General features: G+C 38.8%; 1 protein-coding gene across 5 annotated transcripts in view; it reads left to right on the top strand.

Annotated features, from left to right (window-relative positions):
• The first annotated feature begins 7,592 nt into the window (after positions 1-7,592).
• The window catches only part of LOC114472986 (folylpolyglutamate synthase, mitochondrial-like), a 40,396-nt gene continuing 26,881 nt past the window's right edge, over positions 7,593-21,107 (top strand). For 3 of the 5 annotated variants that reach the window (XM_028462327.1, XM_028462326.1, XM_028462330.1), the window contains exons 1-5: positions 10,695-10,868; positions 13,562-13,690; positions 14,486-14,539; positions 14,759-14,823; positions 18,122-18,236. In XM_028462327.1, the coding sequence (XP_028318128.1) occupies positions 10,722-10,868; positions 13,562-13,690; positions 14,486-14,539; positions 14,759-14,823; positions 18,122-18,236 (510 nt within the window). In that variant the 5' untranslated portion in view covers positions 10,695-10,721. Of the gene's footprint in view, positions 7,855-9,358; positions 9,494-10,694; positions 10,869-13,561; positions 13,691-14,485; positions 14,540-14,758; positions 14,824-18,121; positions 18,237-21,107 lie in introns of those variants that run through there. The other 2 variants (XM_028462328.1, XM_028462329.1) reach the window with 2 other exon arrangements.

Here is a 21,107-nt window from a genome sequence, read left to right as displayed (position 1 = left end):
ACAAAGAGACACATCTGTTTACAAGGGCTGGTCCCTATTCAGTGTATTAGCATAATGATTCCCATTAGTCTCAATTGCAAATTATTCATCAGAAATAATTTTACCACAGTCTGTGTATGACAGCTGTGTCACAAAGGTGCACCGTTTGTTAACACTTATCTGTGCCATGAACAGGTCAGTTCTCTTGGTGAGGTAATTATTTTCTATCCTGGTTAATGGTCCTTACAGACAGTCGTTAATGAAAATTAATTGGCAGCTTTAGGGCACTCTACAGACTGTACATTGCCTACTATAAATGTGGTGTTTGCGTGAGTGTTGGTGGTGGTGTGAGGGGCCGATGGCGCAGTATGGCAGTCTCGCTTCCATCAGTCTGCCCCATGGCAGCTTTGGCTACAAAAGTAGCTTCCCACCACTGTGTGTGGAATGAATGCATCGTAAAGTGCTTTGAGTGTCTTTAAAAGGAGCTACATAAATTCCAATGCATTATTATTAGACAAGGGGATTTACTTCCTTCATCAATAAATATTTCTTTCCATTGTCTTGTTGACCATCCACCAGGAAAAAAAAGTGATAATCTGTATACAAAAAAAGCATAATTTTTACATATTTCTTATAAGTTTTCTGTTTCTCTGAGGAAAAAAAAGGAACATAAACTACCTCTATTTAGAACTGGTGTCTGGTTAAAGTGAGGGAATAGAAAATAGCGACATTTAATACACCTCATTAGGTTTCCATTATATTTTGCTTTGGGTGATCGGCTGAAATGGGCACTCAGATTTGCTCATTTCTGTCAGCGAAATACATACAGAGAGATGACATGATTAAAGGGTCATTTGGTTAATTGTACTACAGTGCTACTCGGTTGAGGAAATTAAATAGGTGCCTGAAGTAATTCATGCAAGTCACATCAAGAAAAGCAAGCTGAGCAAGTTATGAATGCTTTTAGCCTCTTGTTTCTTTCTTTGCTCTTTGTATGGAAATTAATATACATGAGGAGATATGTATTAGTTTGCATGCAGTTGACCATGTTTCACACAGTGACTAGAGCAAAAAATAAAGTATTCAGGAAGGAATGCCTTGACTTTACTAAACAACCCATGCCATATGGGCAAATGTTAGGGAGGCAGCGGGTCCATGATTGGGTGACATTTACAATGTTATCAAAAGGCATTAATAATGCCATTAAACTGAATTCCTGTGTAAGCTTTGTAGATTAAGTAGTCTAACGCAATGGCAGGTGTGAGAGAATATTCCCACCCACTCACCATCCTCTGCCAGCACTCTCATCAGAATAAAACCAGCCCTGTTTCCACCATCCGCTCCGTCTCATGTGTTTCAGCCCCTTTAATCTCTGTCACTCATACACTCTGTCCTTCTGTTCAACCTCCATGAATCCTATTTTATCCTTCTGACACCCCTTTTTTTCCCATTCATTCCTCTTTATCCCACCACCCACTCAATCTTTTCCCCATACCGTGTTAAGATTTTCATACTATGGTTATCTTCCAGTATGCGTGACAACAGAGACCTCCATATCCCCCAAGAATTCTCTCAAACTCACCCATCCAATAGTAAAATGAAGCTAGACTACCATCTACTGCCTGCTGAGCTGCTGTTTTTTTCCTCCATGCTGTTTGTCTTTTAAAGCCAGAGCAACATTGCCATCTGCTGCAACAGTTTTGTAGTTGTTTCAAAGATTAGTTAGATGTTTAGATACTGTATCTTCATGTTGTCTTGTGATAATCCATAACCTCTTGATATTTTAAAACAGTCCTAATTTGATCCTAAAGACATGTTTTGAATGATCTCATTCTCATATGTGCCTATGAGTGCAAGCTGGACAGAGGTGTAACAGAAAAAAACTAATGTAGAAAAACAATAATAATTAATCAGATTTGAGAGAAATACAAAGTCATTAAATCAAGCTGCATTGCAATCAAGTTGTGAGACAGCAAGACTAATTCATAATGCATGCCAATACATTGACTAAAACAGTGGGTAAAATTTAATTAATGTCTGTTATGTGAAACTGCTCAAAAGCAAAAGACTATCTCAATAAATATTTGAATAGTTCTTATTGACCGAGTTTTGTCTTGGCAAATAAGGCAGTGTTACTACCAAGCTTTCATAATTGAAGCATAACTGTTGGGATAAAGAATTTTTTAATGAACGATTCATTTTACATCACCGTAAAAAAATTGGTATGACTGATGTCACAACTGAAAGCACAGTTCTGAGGAATAACAGCTGTTAAAAATCTCTCAAAAATCACTGCACCTGAAGACAATGTGATGACGCGCACAGAGCGCAAAGGACAATCCAGACATTGTGTGCTACAAATGTGGAGCAAAAGGCCACATATCCAGAGGCTGTCAGCGTAAACAGTGGTGTTATCACTGTAAAAGTACCACACACAACAGCGCAGTGTGTAGAAGGAAGAAGCAGCAGCGGGATAACGCACGGGGAGTGTCTGACGCGGCGGAGAAGGAGTATGCTTTCCGCATAAGCGACGCGGAGATGCCGGTACCAGACGTGAAGAGCAGAGGTCTGATGGTGGATGCGGGAGCAACGTCACACATAATCACAGACATCACAAAGTTCAGGAAGTTTGACGAAAGTTTCCAAGCCGGGACGCACTGCGTTGAGCTGGCTAATAGTACCAGGAGTGGGGTCGCAAAGCGCAGAGGGGATGCAGAGGTGTGGCTGGTCGACAGCAGGGGGCGTCATTTCAAAACAACGCTGAGGAGCGCCCTGTAAATTCCGACATATCCCCAGGATATCTTCTCTGTTAAGGCTGTCACCTCCTGCGGAGCTACGGTCATCTTCAGTGAGAAGAAGAATGTTCTGTTACATAAAGACGGTACCAAATTTCCAATACATGTACACAATAAACTTTACTATCTGCACACTGTAGACAATGCTAGCAATGACCAGTGTAAGAAATGCCATGATTTACAGACTTGGCATGAAATCCTAGGACATTGCAATTATGGAGATATCATGAAACTGAAGAATGTAGTTGATGGTATGGAATTAAAAGATAAGGGAAACAAAACTATACCACAATGTGAAGTCTGCACACAAGGGAAGTTTATACAAACCAGGAATAGAAGTCCAGATGCCAGAGCTAAAGCACCTCTGGAAATGGTGTACACAGATTTAGCTGGTCCAATCGACCCAATGTCCAGAGAAGGTCATAAATATGCACTAGCATTTACGGATGATTATTCTAGTGCAATGTTTGTGTATTTCCTGAAAAATAAAAGTGACACAGTGAAAGCTACTGAGAATTTTCTGGCGGACATAGCTCCTTATGGGCATGTTAAATGTATGAGATCTGATAATGGAACAGAATACACAGGAAAAGAGTTCAATAGTTTAATGTGCAGGAGTGGTATTAGGCATGAGACATCTGCCCCATACTCTCCACACCAGAATGGCACTGCTGAACGCAACTGGAGAACACTGTTTGACATGGCTAGGTGTATGCTTTTACAAAGTGGGCCACCAAAGATGATGTGGACCTATGCTGTCCAAACAGCTGTAGTAGTGAGGAATAGATGCTTTAGCAACCGTACTAAGCAGACTCCCTACTACATGCTAACTGACAGAAAGCCCAATGTTTCAAGAATGCAAAAAATTGGACAATTATGTTATTCATACAAACAGCAGAAGGGAAAGTTGGACTCAAGGTGTGAGAAGGGGGTCTTTGTTGGATACGATAAGAATAGCCCCACCTATTTAGTGTACTATCCCAGCAAAAGAAAAGTGCAAAAACATAGACTAGTGGAGTTTATATCCAAGTCAAGTGCAGAAGTGCTGGATGCAGATGAGGATGAGTTTGTGGTTAACAGACAGACTGTAAAAACCCCACCTGTTAAGTATCTGAAGAACAAGGAATCACAGTGCAGAGTGATAATTAGATACAAATGATGAATAAAGAGCCAGAAAAATCACCAAAAGAGGATGAGAACATATCTGATCAGAGACGCTATCCGACTAGAGAGAGGAGGAGACCTGGTTATTTAGATGATTATGTATGTAGTTTTGAGGATGAAACCAATATTGATTATTGTTACAGACTTTTATGTAACATACCTCAAACATGCAAAGAGGCTATAACCTCACCAGATGTAAAACAGTGGGTTAGTGCTATGAATGAAGAGATCCAATCTTTAAAGGACAATGAGACCTTTACCCTGACCACACTACCACTGGGTAAAGATGTGGTGGGGGGTAAATGGGTCTATGCACTCAAAAAGAACCCAGATGGATCAGACAAATATAAGGCTTGATACGTGGCTAAGGGATGTAGTCAGAAGAAAGGTGTGAACTATGATGAGACTTTCTCCCCTACTGCGAACATGACCAGTATCAGACTGCTGGCACAAAAGGCAGCTCAGGAGAATCTCATAGTACATCAGATGGATGTGCAAACCGCCTATTTACATGCACCAATAGAGTGTGAGATTTACATTGAACAACCACAAGGCTATAAAGTGAAATCTAAGGACAGACTGGTGTGTAAAGTGCAAAAATCACTATACGGACTAAAACAGTCAGGTCGTAACTGGAACTATATGTTGCATGAGTTTTTGTGCAAGAACAATTTTGTACAGAACCCAGCTGACCACTGTGTTTATAGCAGAATGAAAGACAATGAAATCATTCACATCATAATATGGGTTGATGATTTGATTATTGCCGTCAGTAATGAGAATGTACTTATATGTGTGAAAGAAATGCTCCAGTCAAAATTTAGTATGAAAGATTTAGGACAGTTAAAACATTTCCTAGGGATTGATTTTGAGCAGACTAATGAATGTATGACAATGACCCAATCAAGATATATTCATAAAATATTGGAATGGTTTGACATGGTAAACTGTAAAGCTAGAGCTACCCCTTGTGAGCAGAAACTAGATTATAATGATGATGAATTAATGAATCATGTAAGAAAATACAGAGGCAGTCAGCAGCTTAATCTATCTAGCCACCTGTACTAGGCCAGATTTGAATTTTGTGGTCAGTAAACTATCTTAGTATTTTACAAGACCTACATCTGAACAGTGGGCTACAGTAAAGCATACTTCGCGATACTTGAAGGGGACAGGAAGCAAAAGGCTGTTTCAGAAAGTACAGTGATAATGATGTCATTTATACTTACAGTGATGCCAATTGGGCTGCAGATGTGAGTGACCGGAAAAGCACCACAGGGTACTGCATTAGCCTAAACAAAGATGGACCACTAGTGTCATGGAAAAGTAAGAGACAGCCTACTGTAGCACTATCCACCTGCGAGGCTGAGTATATGGCTTTAGCCGTGACCATACAAGAGTGTATGTATCTACAGCAGCTCTTGGAGTGTTTTGATGGCCGCAAATACTCATGTAGTCTATACGAGGACAACCAGGGAGCTATTGCTTTAGCCAAGAATCCTGTACAGAGACAACGCTGTAGACGCGTTGATATCAAATATCACTTTGTGAGACCCAAAGTTAATACAGGCAGGATTCACCTGATCTATTGGCCCACTAATGAAATGGTTGCTGATGTATTGACAAAGTCAGAAACCAAATCTCAATTGTCAAAGTTTGATATGATTTTGTTTGGTGTGTGACTTATACCTGTATCAGGGACAGATATATGTAAACACAATGCCTATGTTATTAGGGTGTACACTGTACAGGCCTACTTATTTGGTTCAAAGGGAATCAGAAAGAGTGAACAAGTGGGGGTGTTGAGATGTGTTCCCATTTTCTGTTTTTTTTTCCCCCAAGGAAGTGACGTATGTCAATCATGTGATGAATATGCCTGCACCTGTATCACGGGGAGAAAAAAAATACGTGTCGTGCTGTGTTTCTTGGTAACCATTCGCTGTGACAGAGAACCTGCTAACACACTTTGAATGAACAAAGGAGTTGAAAAGGTTTGCTTACTACACCACCACATACACACATTTTTGTTAGATATTTCAGCCAGAAAAGGAAGAGGCCTTGGTTGCCATGGGGTTCCTGTTTTTTTTAAAAACTGAAGGTTTGGGTAAGAACTACAAGCACCTCATATTAGTTAAATAAGATGAAGGTTTGACATTGCAACAGAACCAGGGCCATTCCTAACCAGCTCTGTGCATGTGTGAAACCATGGGGGACCATTGTCTGGCCTGCGTAGCTGTGAACTGCACCGCAGGGGGGACAACGGCCCGATGGTCCCGCTGGAAGAGGTGGTCCAAACAGCGTGCCGCGCATGCGCACACGCAACTGGACGCGCGCAAATGAAGTGTCGTTGGTACCGCGCGACACTTTACGGCACATAAACATCAGCATTCCGTAATGATAGCGGTGTCAGAAGTGCTCGTTAGACGATGAAAAGGTCAGAGTTGGCGTTACCAGAGGTTATATGAACGACATCTCAGAGAACTAATGGAGGCAGAGGACACCATGACCGTCAGGACTTCTCTTTACTTAACCGACAGCGGGACAGTAACAAAGTGTAGCAGCTCATCATCGGGTCCGGCTATTTCTGAGGATATAAATACATATTACTGGTATATTAACCCACATAAACCAAAAAAACGTATCCTGTTCTCATAATACCAGTAATATGTTTTACATTTGCAGCAGTAAAATGTCCCATTTCCATATTTTTTGGTTTATATGGGTTAATATACCAGTATTATGCGTTTATATGCATATTTGTACCCTCGGAAATTCCTCGGAATTCCGGGTTTTACTCGAACCCCTCATTATCACATCTCTGCAGAAGGAGACCCTCCACTGCACCTCAGCACTTTTCAACAAGTCACTGATTTCACAATTTAAAAACACTATTTCCATCTTTGTTTTTCTGTTTGCATGTCGTTTGCTTTGTATTTAATAAAAATGTTTCTCTAACAGTTGGTAAAATCTATACATTTATACTGTATATAATGCACATGCAGGATGATGTGTAATAATAATGAGTAAAATTAGCTGTAAACAATTTTTTTTAGAACTAAATATAAGGTTATGCTGTGAACACAGAAAGGAAGACGAGCCAGATAATTCTAGACTTTATAGAATAATACAATCATACCTTTTAATCATAAATATGACTCTTCTCAAAATAACAACTTGTGATATCTTTGTCACACAATGTCTCAATGTCACCATCAGTGAACTTTTTTTATTTGTAAAATATTCACTGGAAGCTTCTCTGTTGTGTGTACCGTGGTTGTTGTTATTATTATTATTGTATGAAGCCATCATTACTGGAGCCCTGCACATCATCGTAAAATTTAATTTACCGACACTGGCTGTAAAGAGCAACTTTTTATCTTCCATAAACTGATGTTATTTTTCCCGATAGAGCAAATATGAGTAGAGTTACGGTCATTTGAATGACCGTGTTGCGTTCAGGGACCCTGGGAAACTCAGTCGGTTCGTATAATCCAAAAGAGGACGTGTCTGGGTAAATCTGGACGTATAGTTACCCTACGCAACAGAAGATATAAAATTAACGGCATGTACTGTCAACAACAAACCCAGAGTCGCTTAATGATGACGTAATGTCACATGTGTCGTAAATGAACGTAATGACGTGTTTGTCTGTGGGAACTGAGTTGAGCTGGTGATCACGTCCGTTCTACCGTGCCATAAAAAAGACAGGGAGGGGGGGATTCCTGCTGTGAGTTTGGAACGGCCCGAGCTGGCAGTATAAGTACACCAGCGTCCAAATAGTCCCTCCGATTTCCTTTTTTATCTACTTTTCCATAACCCCGTGGATGACGTCACGAGATAAGGAAAGGTGTTATGAGAGGAGTAAAGGAAACGGCCAATCGGGCACTTCAACTAGGTGACGTAATAATCTGCGAAGGTTAGTGAAGTCTGCGTGGTGAAAACTACAAATTTCCGGAAATGGATTAAAAGCACATTTATAGCACTTTCCACTAATATAATCTCAAAAATCACACTGTTTGAATGTAAATCAAAGGAAAATAGGCTACCAGGCTATGAGGAGCAAAAGTTAAACTAAAAGAATGTCACATTGAGAATGGTTGCTCACACTCACCTTCCAATCAGAAATATGTATTATGTTGAATAAAACATAATGTGGCTAAGAATGTCTCTGATTTCTTATTCTTGAACCAGAATGTCTGTTTTATGTCAGTTATAATCTAATAATTTGTCTTACATATAGTAATATATGGCTTTTATATTATGTATTTAAAGTTGTTCAAGGCATATTATTGCGTTAGTAACTTACATGATCTCCGTTATTTGTCAGCACTCGGGTGTGCGTGTCCGTTTAAATGTTGTTACCGCAAGGAATTGTGCGTCAGCATTATCTCGTCTCCTTTGGTAAAGGATGCATCAGTGTTTCCTTGGCTAAAGGAAGTATAAAAATAAAAAAGGAAGCAGTGAGACTTTTTTCATGAGCTTAAAGAGAACTCGGACGCTCTTTATCATGGCCAGCACTGAAACACTTCCGTGGTGAAGGAACAGTCGATAGTGAAGGAGATAGGAGGGAATATTCGGACGCAGCCAAAGGCCGCTTCTCAGCAAATCCGCTGTAAATCCCCGGATGAGAACTTGCTCCACCCGTTTTACCGAGCATGCATCAAGAGACTTGTTTTGTTTTTTACTTCTCCAGCAAGTGCCAGGGTGTATCATTGTGTCTTGTAGCCTGGTTTAAAATGTACATGTATTTTTTGTAAAAAAAAAAATAAATAATAATAATTAAAAGTTTAAATTATTATTATTATTATTTCCCAGCATGCACTTCGAACACGCGCATGATTTCAAAGGTGACGACGGAGGAGGATAAGCCGCACATGTTTAAGTAAAAAAATGAAATAAGATAAAAATACATTGACCAGCATATGGAACATAATAATAATAAGATTTTGTTTTGTCCTAAAGAAAATATTTTCAGGACATTATTTCATTTTATTTTTTTAAATGTAATACCTAAAACATGTAATTATTGAGCATTAAAATACCTTATTAAAGAAGGAGAATTACGTTCATATATTATTATTATCAATATTATTAATAATTTTATCTTCGTGGGCCTAAAGTATTTCCAAAATCTATCCGGAATTATTCATTTATTAGCTTTTTAGCTTATTTTTGTATTTATTTATTTTTTATTTCTATACCTAATTCAGTACCTAAAACATTTGATTATTAAGTAACAATTCAAATACCTTTTTACGATATCAAATATTTTATTATTGTTGTTATACATAACATTTTCATCAAATCTGTTCAGAATTTTTCAATTTATGACCAAATGTTTTATTGGTTTACAAAATAATTAATATTTACAACAATGACACTTACTCAATGATACATTTTCTTTTCTTTGATGTTTACAGCGGAGCACACATACTCCACACAACAATGTCGGGAAGTTTGCTTTGTCCCAAAACAACGAGTATGTCCACGCTTGCGCACTCCCCAAGTTCGTTCTCCAAGTCTGGTCCCACGAGTCCGTACCCAGGAGTTCACAAGTACGGAGTATGCATACTTAGAATTGAGAAATGACATGGTGTCCAGTTGGAATTCCGAGGCTATACTTTGTGTGTATGTGGCGGAATTCTGAGACTATACTGTGTGTGTATGTGACAGAATTCCGAGTTCTGGAGGAATTCCGGCTTTTATCCAGACCCGAAAAGTACACGCACATCAGCGCGCACACATACGCACACAATGTGTCTGTACATACACACATAGCTTGATGAACCCTCTGATTAGCACAGAATCTGCTCTTTATAGAAGCACAGAGTCAAAAGCATCATATACAGAAAGGAGTTCTGCATTGGAGCTGTCAATCAATGCTCAACGAGGAGGAAACCCTGTTCTTCAGCTTCCTTTTTCTGACTCTTTTTGCAAAATATCAATTATATCCAGATGCATCTTTTCCCTCCTGAGATTACAAATTAACTGTCCTCTGCTTCATACCTCTTACATTGCATAAAGACATGTTTAACTGTTTCTTGCTGTTCACAGTACTCTCACCCACTACTCTCGTGCTTTGCCATTTTGAATGAAGTATTATTTAATCCACAATGCCCAAATCTTAGTTTTTATATTACTGTTTCACATCTTTGATTTAACATAGGAAACCCTCCTCCCTCCTCTCATCATTTATAGGAGGGGCGGGGACAACAGTTAAAGTTAGTGACATAATATGTCTCAGTCAATTGCAAAATTCAGTTGTAATAGTCTGCGTTCAACCTTAGAGGGCAGTGATTGACAGTTTACAATTAAATACACAAAATTTAAATATGTTTACTAAAATGTTAAAAGTTGGACTAGGATCAATCAAGATGACTACTTAATACCCAAATGTATTCAGCAGGAAAAAAAGTGGGTTGAGGTTTAGTTACTCTTTAAGAAGGAAAAAAAAAAAGGTAATCGCATACATCTATAAAAGTGCCTATTTTTAATGAAAAAAAAAAAAAGTGCAATTAACCTCCAAGCTAAAATTTATTGAGGAGTGAGGTAGTTATGACTCTGTGTTAATGTTTTGAATTTTTTAAATGAAAATTATCAATTGGACAATCTCTCATATTTACTAAGTGTTACTGATTAAGTATTATCCTTCTTTAAAATAAATAAATACATTGAATAGATAAACGCTTTAAAAAGAGGCGTGTCCCCCTAGTGATGTCGTAGGATGACCGGATCATCCCATATTTGGCAGCACTTCCTCTGACGGCTCAGTGTGTGTGGACCATGGTATTCCTGTGGCGCGTGTTACCGCGCGGTTTTCGGTTCTCCTCGTGGCTCCGACGGCAAGACTGCGTGCGCGGCTCGATTGTTACTTCACGCGGACATTACAGCACTCAGACGGAGCCCCACATACCGGGGATGGAGTATCAGGTACCCGTTACCCGGCTGCTGGTTAGCTACCTAGCCAAAAGTGTCAGAGTCTGACTGAGACTGTGTTGCGCTGACGGTTTGAGTTCAGCTTGGCCGAACATGGCTGAGGGACGGAGTTTGAGTTCAAGCGTGTCAGAACAGAGTATAAGTGTTTAAGTATGACAGCTATTAAACACGTGGTGTTGATGCCATACTTTTTTAGTGAAGGCAAGAAACCCACTTACACACAGTATTTTCCACTTCGTTCTCCTCACTGTTGTCTTTAAATTAGTAAATGAATGGCCCTCTGTGCTGGGCTGTTTTATACAGGATATATATAGGGTGACTAAATCTGATTTTCTATCTGTCTCTCCGGTGCAAAGATTACAGCTTCTTTTCCGTACGCGTTTTTATTGCCTATCGCTATTTTTAGAAAAATATTGCTATGAATATTGCTCTTTATCCACCAGTATAATATATATTTATATATACACACACATACTAATGTAACGTTTTATCTTTCAAAGGATATGATCCTTCAAAATGTAGAAAATAAGGGTTCAAAACGCTGCTTAAAGCTACAGTACGCAATTTTATCTATTTAATATATATTTTGGTTCATTTGGTCACAAATCCATACTGACCTTTGAACATATTGTAATTCAAAATGTTCTGAGAGGACACTGGACCTCTGCTCATTCTCTAGGCTCTGTTTTTGAGCTTTAGAAATCCAGGAGCATGACAGTACTTTTCAGTCAATCAGAGATCTTTTTATGAATCAAGTGTTCCATGAGCTGTTTTGGGGCATTACTATTGGCAATGGTGGACATTTTAGCCAGAGAAGTCCCCATTGCGACATTGGGCACAACGGGTTCACGGCAAAGCAAGTGGAAAAAAGGCAACAGTCCAATGGCCCAAACATTCGGGCAGAACGAACTGCATGGAGGTTCGTGCCGACTCGGAAGTGAAAATCTGTGACTGTGCGCCCCGTGTACTGATGTCAGAGGGAGAGCAATAACAAATGGGATAAATCCCGTGCAAACCTAAGAGAAGCATATCCAAGGTGGAGAGAACATCAGCAATTAATTAGTAGTCTGGATACGGATGCTCTGACCTGCAGCTGGGAATGCGGATGCTCTGACCTGCAGCTGGGAATGCTGCAGCCACTTGTGAGCTTTGTGGCGGAGGAGTAGACTGTAGTTACTGTTGTCACTGCAGAACCTGCTGATTCCATACAAGTCTCATGATTACACAGGCTGCAGCTTTAAACTAGGTGTTTATTAACATGAGTGTCAAAAAAGTTAGAATTTCATCTTCTTTATTCTTCCCATTGTGAAGGTAGTGGCAGGTCACCCTAAAGTAGACTTCATTGGCTACACGTGTCCATATATCACCAGTGAGAGACAGTTTGCTATCTGTTAATTTCAGTCTTCACTTCCTTTAAAGTCTCTTCATATTTTCTCCCCATGAGCTTTGTAAAATGTGTTCTTGAGGGATGTGTGTGACCTGGATTAAAGGTGAGGATCATTGTAGTGAAGCTTCATCTTCAACCATAGACATATGCCTCATGTCACTGATAATCATGTAGAGAATATTCTCAGTCACCACAGCTTCTCTCTGTGGTTACAAGGTGTCTTCATCATGAAGCCTGTCATTGTTTGTTGTTTTCTGAAAAAGTGAGAGATAATATGTATTATAGCACACAATTTACAACAACTCAATAATTAAGTTGTTTTATTTACAGTATTAGGTTAAGGCAAGTTAGTAGCCCACACACGCACACACACATAAAGTACAAGTAGCTTAAAAATACTTCATCAAACAAATTTGAGTAGCTGTCATAATTTACTTTAACCCCTGTCTTAATGCAATTAAACCATCCTCACTCCATTACAGACCTGAGTCCTCACTCACACTTCAGGTAAAAAAAAAAAAGTAAAAACTTGTGGCTTTATCTTTAAACTATTACCACCATTGTGTACAATTTAAGTTTAAATATAAAGAACATTTAAACGTTTTTGAAACTGATGAATCTAAGATAAAGAAGTATCTCTCGCACGCAAATTACACACAAACCACGAACATACGCACAAACACAACGATATGTTTCGTTTCTTTCAAACAGAACAAATGTAGAATGTTGTAGTTGTTTACCTGCTGTTGAGCTTCTTGTACTTCGGACAAACTTTTTACACCTATTCATGCATATGCACAAAGGCCCACAAAACTGCCTGTTTTTAGGAACGGTCTGAAAGTGACTTTTCAGAGGCCTAAAATTACATGAAACAGATGAGTTTGGGAAAATAAACCTCAAATACTATGTTGTTGCAGTTCTTGGAACAATTTGAGATGTGTGAAAAATAGCATTACTGGGCCTTAAATTATCTTTTTTCTATTCAGGAAAATATCTCTTCAAAAATCATATTCAGAATTTCCTGAATATGAATTTTTAATAGATAAATTGGTTGGTTTTACTGGCAAAATGTTTGCAAAATAGTCTGTATAATCTAAATTATAAAATTGTGATTGTAATTTTACCAAAAAAACAAGTGACGTGATTTAAAAAGAAAAGAATGTATCTCCCATTCCTAGTTAAAATTTTGTTGGTGGAGATCAGTTTGAGTTTTAGTCTTGTGTTAGGATTTATTATATCACTTTATTCTTTGGCTGGCTTGGTTTTTAACCCTGAGTTTTGTTTAATTTCAAAACTGTAGGATGCTGTTTGCACCCTGAACACGCTGCAGACCAATGCCAGTGCCCTGGAGCAGGTACGGCAAGAGCGAGGTCATCCTCAGCTCCAGCTGCAGGCCATGATTGGCTTCTTGACCCGAGCCGGCCTCACAGTGAGTTGCTTCTTGACAACCTTTACAAAATGTTAGTGTGTTATATGCATATCAATTAGGAGCCCTGAAATGTATACATAAAATTTGTTCTTCACAGCATGACACATCCAAAAGGTGCGTTCAAACTGAAAGCGAATTCAGCGACTATAGTCGCTTAAAGTGCCCGTTATGGGTCGCTTGCACATATTCGTGCGTTTTGGTCGCTTTATTGCTCCATTGACTTGACGACCGGGCAATAGTATGTCTGCAGAGCTGGCAGCAGCACTGAGTTTGTTTACAGCACTTACAATTGACTCTGCCACTTGCACTTACGGTTTAAATGCTCAACTTTTGGCGTTACTAAAAGATGAGTTCACTCAAAATATACTTAGAATTTAAAAGGCTTATTCAAGGAGTATGCCACTTTAGTTTTGGCCCCAGTAAGTTGAAGAAGTGTACAATCCTCTCACTACAGCCTCCGGCTCTACAGACAGTGGCAACCAGGGGTGTGACTTGGGGAGAAACTCATTGCCGATTGGATATCGCGACAGCGTCACTCGAAGTCTCTTGAAATGTTACGATTTTTCAACTTTGAACCACTTTAAGTGACTCAGGGCACGGGATTGAATCGCTGGAATCACTTGACATCGCGTCATTTACATTGAGTTTGAATGTAATCGAGTCGCTAAAGTTGCGTTCAGTGTGAAAACACCTTAAGGGTACAGTGCTGTGACGACTACGGGGATTGCACGTGTTCTAATCATGTCTCTGTATATTATTCTGATTTGTGTGCCGACGTGCCTTTGTGTTTTGAAGGTGGAGGAACTCGATCATCTCAATATTATTCATGTGACGGGTACAAAGGGCAAGGTGAGTGGCGCAGTTGTCTGAGCTGTAAAGTCTCGGTCAGTGACTCATTCAGATGATTAACATCTAAAAAACCTTTTGGACTGAAGTCAAATGTCAGAGTTTCTAATACACAGCCTCACACAGAAGGTCATTTGTGTATTTAAACATGTCACTTCTGACCCAAAGATAGCTGTGTGTTTGTGTATCAATGATGTCTGAGAGCTGGTGTTGGTCTTTCAGGGGTCGACATGTGCATTCACTGAACAAATACTCAGGAGTTATGGCTTTCGCACTGGGTTTTACAGGTAAGGAAGTTGTTACATAGCATAACTACAATTGTAAATTTGTTAAATAGCTGTGTATTCATTTTTCAATTTATTGCACGAGAATATATTATTATAGTTAATAATATTATAATGAAATCTTCATTAAACCTAAAATAAATATTTATCCAAAAAATACACAAAAAACAACAGAAATGCAAAAAACTACACCAAAAAAGATACAAAAATACACAAAATGACTCCAGAATCACACTACATTGGCAACAAAAAACAATAATTATACAAAAAATGCACAAAAAGACAACAGAAAGATACAAAAATACACATAATGGCTCCAAAAAAACACACAATACAGAAAAATACACCAAATGAAAAAAAATATAAAAATGAGTAAAAAAATAACAACAAACACATTTATTATGCGCATGTCCCATAGAATCAAACCAGGGAAATCACTCATGCTGTTTTACTTTGCACCCACAGATATACCCCTTTATAACACTACTGAGTATGTGCACCTCTTTGTACATCCAACCTTCAAACACATACTCATTTGACCATAATTGACAACTGTACTTGCTCCCACTATATGAATACATACTTCTGACGGTCACTGTACTAGTATATTATAATGCAAGTACACCCTTTCAAATGCAATAAACTTTTATTTTCATATCTAAAGTATTTTTACCAATGTAATTGAAATCTCAAGAACTTGCATTGCTGTGGCCAGCGGGTAAGTCGTGTTGCTTCGTTGCGGTGAAGCAGGCAAGGTTGGGGTCAATTATAATTGTAATTGATAATTAATTACAATTATGATGTATTTATAATTGTAATTGAAAAGGCTGTTTGAAACAGCTGAAATTAGTTGTAATTAAGTTCAGACAATTGACTGTGTAATTGGCATTTCAATTCTATAAAAACTCATTTACAAATTATCGCAAAACTGGGGAACCAGTTTTGCAGTTCTATGGTTTTGACACACGTAGTTATTAAAATGTTTCACATTTAAAAAAAAAAAAATTGAAATCTAAGGGTATACTACACAAAAAAGGCTCAGACGCCCCCACACCAAAAATATTAGAACCAATATTTTTCATTGAATAGGAAGCCTAACAGGCAACGAAGAGATGAGAAACAAATTGGATGATAGAATATTTTTAATGTATTTTACAGCTGATTTAAGACATGGGTCCAAACCGACCCATTAGTTTGATTTTATTCGAAAGGCTGCCGTTAACTTTTATTCTTGTTAGTTCCAGTAAGTTCCTTTTTGTCTTTTTTGAAATGTATGTTAAGGTTTAATTCATTTAGACAATGTTTTTCAGGAAATCGTTTTTCCTGACATGTTTCAACTGCTAGTCTTCCTCAGAGGTGATATGCCTTAATGTGTCCATACGCAGGGTGCATATAACCATTTAGTACCCACAGCAAACATCACCCCTCAGAGTTATGGAACACCCAAAATACACAAAAAGGACTCCCCATTCCGCTCCATTGTCGACAGCATAGGATCAGTCTAGGGTTGCCGACTTTGGTCATTTAGTCAACCAATTGGTCGATGTTGTCGACTTATTAAATATGCAGGGACTTTGACTTTCAATTTCAATATTAAAAGTTGTTCATTATTTACAAAATAATAAAATTACAATGGGTGACATTTGTGATTTTATTAATGTAGGCAACTGATTTGTTTTGTAAGTAGACAGGCTTTTTTTCCTGTTAACTCTCTCTGTCACTGTCAGTTAAGTGTATGATGCAACATTGCATGTGCTCAGTCCACATGCATAGCAGACGGCAGCATCAACCTTACTCTCATACGCACACTCATCCTGCTGTGCAAAGAGGATCCAGTTTCAACCTACTTGACTGAAAAGCTTTGTCCCTTTATCACCCCTTAGGTCCTCAACATTTGACGAGACAAATATTTTGTTTTGGTTTTTGGTGGTTAAACACAGACCATTTATGGTATGAACCTTATTCAAGCTTTGGCTCCAACCGAAACTGAAATCGACGGGTCCGACAGACATTCGGTATTTATATCTGCGCCCGACCCAAAACCTACAATTAAAACTTGTTTTTTCCTCGTACAAATTACATATTTACGTTTGTCTCAGTGGTAAGCCTGCTTTTATTAACACTCAATAGACAACTGTTTGTTATCAGATCAGCGCAAGGGAAACAAGTGCCCGTCAAACACACAGGTGTGCAGTGCGCACTAGAGATGGCTCAATTTACATAATCCATGCATCAAATATAAGGATTATCCATGAAGAAAAAGGATTGATTCAACAGTGGATGCTTCAAGCGTGTCTTAATTCTTTTTTATTTTTTTGTTCTAATCGCTACCTGTGCCACCACTGCAAACAACTGGAACAATAAATCAAAAACATGACGAGAAAAAGATGAGATCCTCATTTCCCACGACGTAATATCCCTATTCACTTAAACCTCTGTCGACTTCACACTACACATTGTACTGGAGCGACTCAGGAATGACAAGACAATCAAAAAACCCACAATCCCCACAGTTGATAACAGACAATATACAGCCAAAAAGAAGGATTTGCCATGGGAGACCCGTTATCCGCGATCACAAACATTGACACTCACAAGAACTCGTAGACCACCTAAACGCCACCAAAAACATTCAATTCACACACAAGAAGGAAAGGAAGACGATAGCTTTTTTGGGCATGGAAATTCATCACAAAGATGTCGGTAGTATCAAAATAACAGAAACTCTCACACACTGATCAATAGTCAGTAGTCCTGACTACTGACACAGAAATTGTCAGTAGTCAGGACTACTGGAGAAACCGGAAGAATGTTTAAAGGGGGTTATCATGTTTTTTTTTTCAGGCATATAGTACCAATCTATAGCATACTCAAATAATTGTGCTACCCAATATTGTTTGGAATATGCAGCAAATATCCAAAATAACTTAAATAAATTTTCCTTTGTGGCAACGCTGTTCTTGATGTTTCGATTTCACCTCTGTCTCTTTAACAAACTCCGAGCCTGTTTGACACGCCCATGAACACTCCCCCTTCAAACACGGAATGGTATAGTATAAGCTTGCTACAATACATTAGAATGGTTATCAAAGTGAGGAATGCTAATGCAATGCTTGAACTTCCTCACTTCATCGCTCCAGTGATGGACGTGATGACCAGGGATCAGTGTGTGTCGGAGCCGACGGGAGGGAGAGAGGGCAGTCCCTTCTCCTCCGGCCATAGCAATTATCATAGCCAGCGCCGCTTTTACGGTTTATACTGACATTAAACTAATGTGTGGCTATATTCCTTTCATTTGTAGCTCCCCACATTTAGTTCAAGTCAGGGAGAGGATTCGAATCAATGGGCAGCCTATTGGGAAAGACCTCTTCACCAAGTATTTCTGGCAGGTTTATGGACGCCTGGAAGAAACTAAAGTAAGTTTTACATTCAAACAGATACTTATAGTTTTATTTCACCTGCTGCTTGTTATCACTGAGTTAATTCATACATGCAGAGGAATTCGGACATTAAAACTGAATCCTGCTGGCAGAAAGCTGCATTTTGTTCCTAGGAGATTGGAATCACGTTGAGGACAAAACAGAGCACAGAGGGGTGGAACTGTCACGGGACTTGGCTTTTATCCCAGAATGATTAGGTGCTTTTTAATAAGCTTTTTCCATATTTTTTTCCTTGTCTACATATGCTATTTTAGGTTAACACTACCTTTAATGCAATATTTTTGCAACAGCTATGCATATTTTATTCTTGCAATGAAAAATATACCTTCTTTTCATTGTTTCATTGAAACCATCACCAGCCCTCTTTAAGGAAGGGTAAGTAAAACTTAATTGGAGAAAACAAAATAAAAAAAGAGGGCGCTGTTGCACCCTAACGGGGGAAAGGAACAGTGAAGAGGGAGAGAGTGGGACATGAGGAGTGACAGACATTATTTTGGTTGTGCTGAAAGTGAATGTTGCTATTGTGTTGTAGGGGTGTGCCATCTAACGGACCTCACGATTCGATTATGATTCAGGGTGCTACGATTCGATTAATCAACGATTATCACGATATTAACAGTTATAATTATTTTTTTATGCATAACTATTCCTTTTCCTCACTTTGTGGCTATTTCATACTTTTAAACAAGGTATATGTGTCGTTATCCATCAATTAAAGTAACCAAACAAATGTACCACTATTATCTTTATTTATATCAAATCACCAAATCCAACACAGGGCTCAACACTAACTTTTCCAGTGGTGGCACCAGCACAGAATTTGGGCGCACCCTTTTTTCCATTTTTTTGAGCAGGGGTGGGGAGAGCGTACAGCATAGCCGTGCATGCTAATGAATAGTTGACTTAACTGACGTACTGTAGTTTTGTATGAAGTAAAGATTAACAATGACTCAAGATATATTTGCTAAATCTTTTCAGGTCTTAGTGACATTAAGTTTTTCTGCAACAAGCAGTGGTTAAATAACCGGTCATTTCTTTTACATAATTTTAAATTATTTTTGAATTAACTTAACCGTAGCATAACTTAGCATCTGCATTGCTTCACCCCATGGAATTCAATTCAGAGGAGACAGTGGGGTCTCCTAACCCTCTTCCCCTGGTCAGGGGTCTGCAACCTTTACTCCATTTTGCCTCATCTCATCTGGATTAAAGTCCTCCTGGAGCCGAAAAAATACCTTCTCAATGAAGACAATACAGTGTATTAGATTCTATACAGTTGAAATGATATAGAATAATGTTTGATTTAATTTAATTTGATTAATATTGATCATGTAAATGGCAACTTAAAACAGTTTAAAATAAAATAAAATAAATTGACATGAAGAAATAAAACAGTATCTTTCATCTTCAAAATTTTAAGCATCTCAGTTTACATGAACACAATGTTATATAAAGAAGATTTTTTTAGTTTTTGTATTTGAAATGCTACAAAAAGTAACTTGAATTTGATCACGCGTGATCATGTGGTCAACACATGCTAATTGATAATTTCTTGCCACACATAATGCATGCATATTTAACCGGCACATTGTCGTTTTAAATGAATCTGTCCCCACGCAAATAATATTTATATTTTCTTCCAGAATAGTGTTATTGGTTTAGTTATCTTACCAGGGATTTAAAACTTAAAGTTAGCCACAGGTGCAGGAAAGTTGATGATCTGTAGATGTTGCAGGAGGTGGCGTATTAAGGTGGCCGAGTCATTGCACAACGTGATTTATTTTAGGTTAACAAATTGTTATATCTTGATTTTATCATTAATAGCCTCTGTAAAAAATAACTCATTTCAACTGTTTTTTTTTTTAAAGCTATAGGGAGCCATTGTAAAAAAGTCAAAGGGCCACATTAGGCCCCAGAGCGACAGGTTGCAGACCCCTGCCCTGGGAGGACCACAGCTGAACATCTGACCTGGCATCATAGTCCATCAGTTCTGGCCCCTCCATGACAAACGTGTACGTTCAATTGCTGCGCTCAGTGCGTGCTTCCTTTTTACTGCTGCTCTCATTGTGAGCGCGCATTCAGTGAATGGCTCGTTATGCCTGGCTTCGTTCGCGGATCACATGCATTCCAAAGGAGCACAGTGATGTTTATACTCTGTGCATTCACTGTTGCATTACCTGCAGCCAAGTTGCGTGAGCGCGCACCGTCTCCTCACCCTCAGCGCGGAGCGAGAGAGAGGTGCACTCTGTGTGACGCTCAGCCGCTCCGTCCAAAATAAGGTCACCCATACGCACTCGCACAGATGCGACCAGATAAAATTTTCACTCGCACACACTGAAGATATACCTGCAACCATTTTGGTCGCAGTCTCGAGCCCTGCAAACAGTATTTATATTACAAATTGGTGACAAATGTGGAGAGATTAAAGTGGGTGATGCAACAGTCTGCTTAAGTATAATGATGGTGGCCGTGAACATAGAAAGAGGGTGGGTGCTTACACCTAGAACTGATATTGATAGATTTTTTTTTTTTTTTTTTAAACATTAAGCCAATTTTTGCTTAACATGTTATTGTTACCAACCAAAAATTCACTTCTCTCACCCCCAATTTCCACTGGATGCATAATGGCTGCGGTTCCACTTCGGCTTGGTGGCAGTGCTGACATGTTTCTATTCTGGTCAATGTCAGTTTCCACCGCCTGCAGATGTGCTGCGTCACGGCTCCAAAAGGAGTCCGGTGCCTTCCGCAACGCATTCGCAGTGGTTCTATTTTTGCCGGAAGCTTGAGCAAGGCGTATAAATTCTGCAAAGTTCAGACACAATATAAAACATCCAATTTATTTTTAAA

Source organism: Gouania willdenowi, chromosome 12 (assembly GCF_900634775.1).
Source record: "Gouania willdenowi chromosome 12, fGouWil2.1, whole genome shotgun sequence".
Lineage (NCBI taxonomy): Eukaryota > Metazoa > Chordata > Actinopteri > Blenniiformes > Gobiesocidae > Gouania > Gouania willdenowi.
The sequence above is the reverse complement of the archived record's forward strand: the minus strand, read 5'-3'. Positions and strand labels throughout refer to the sequence as shown.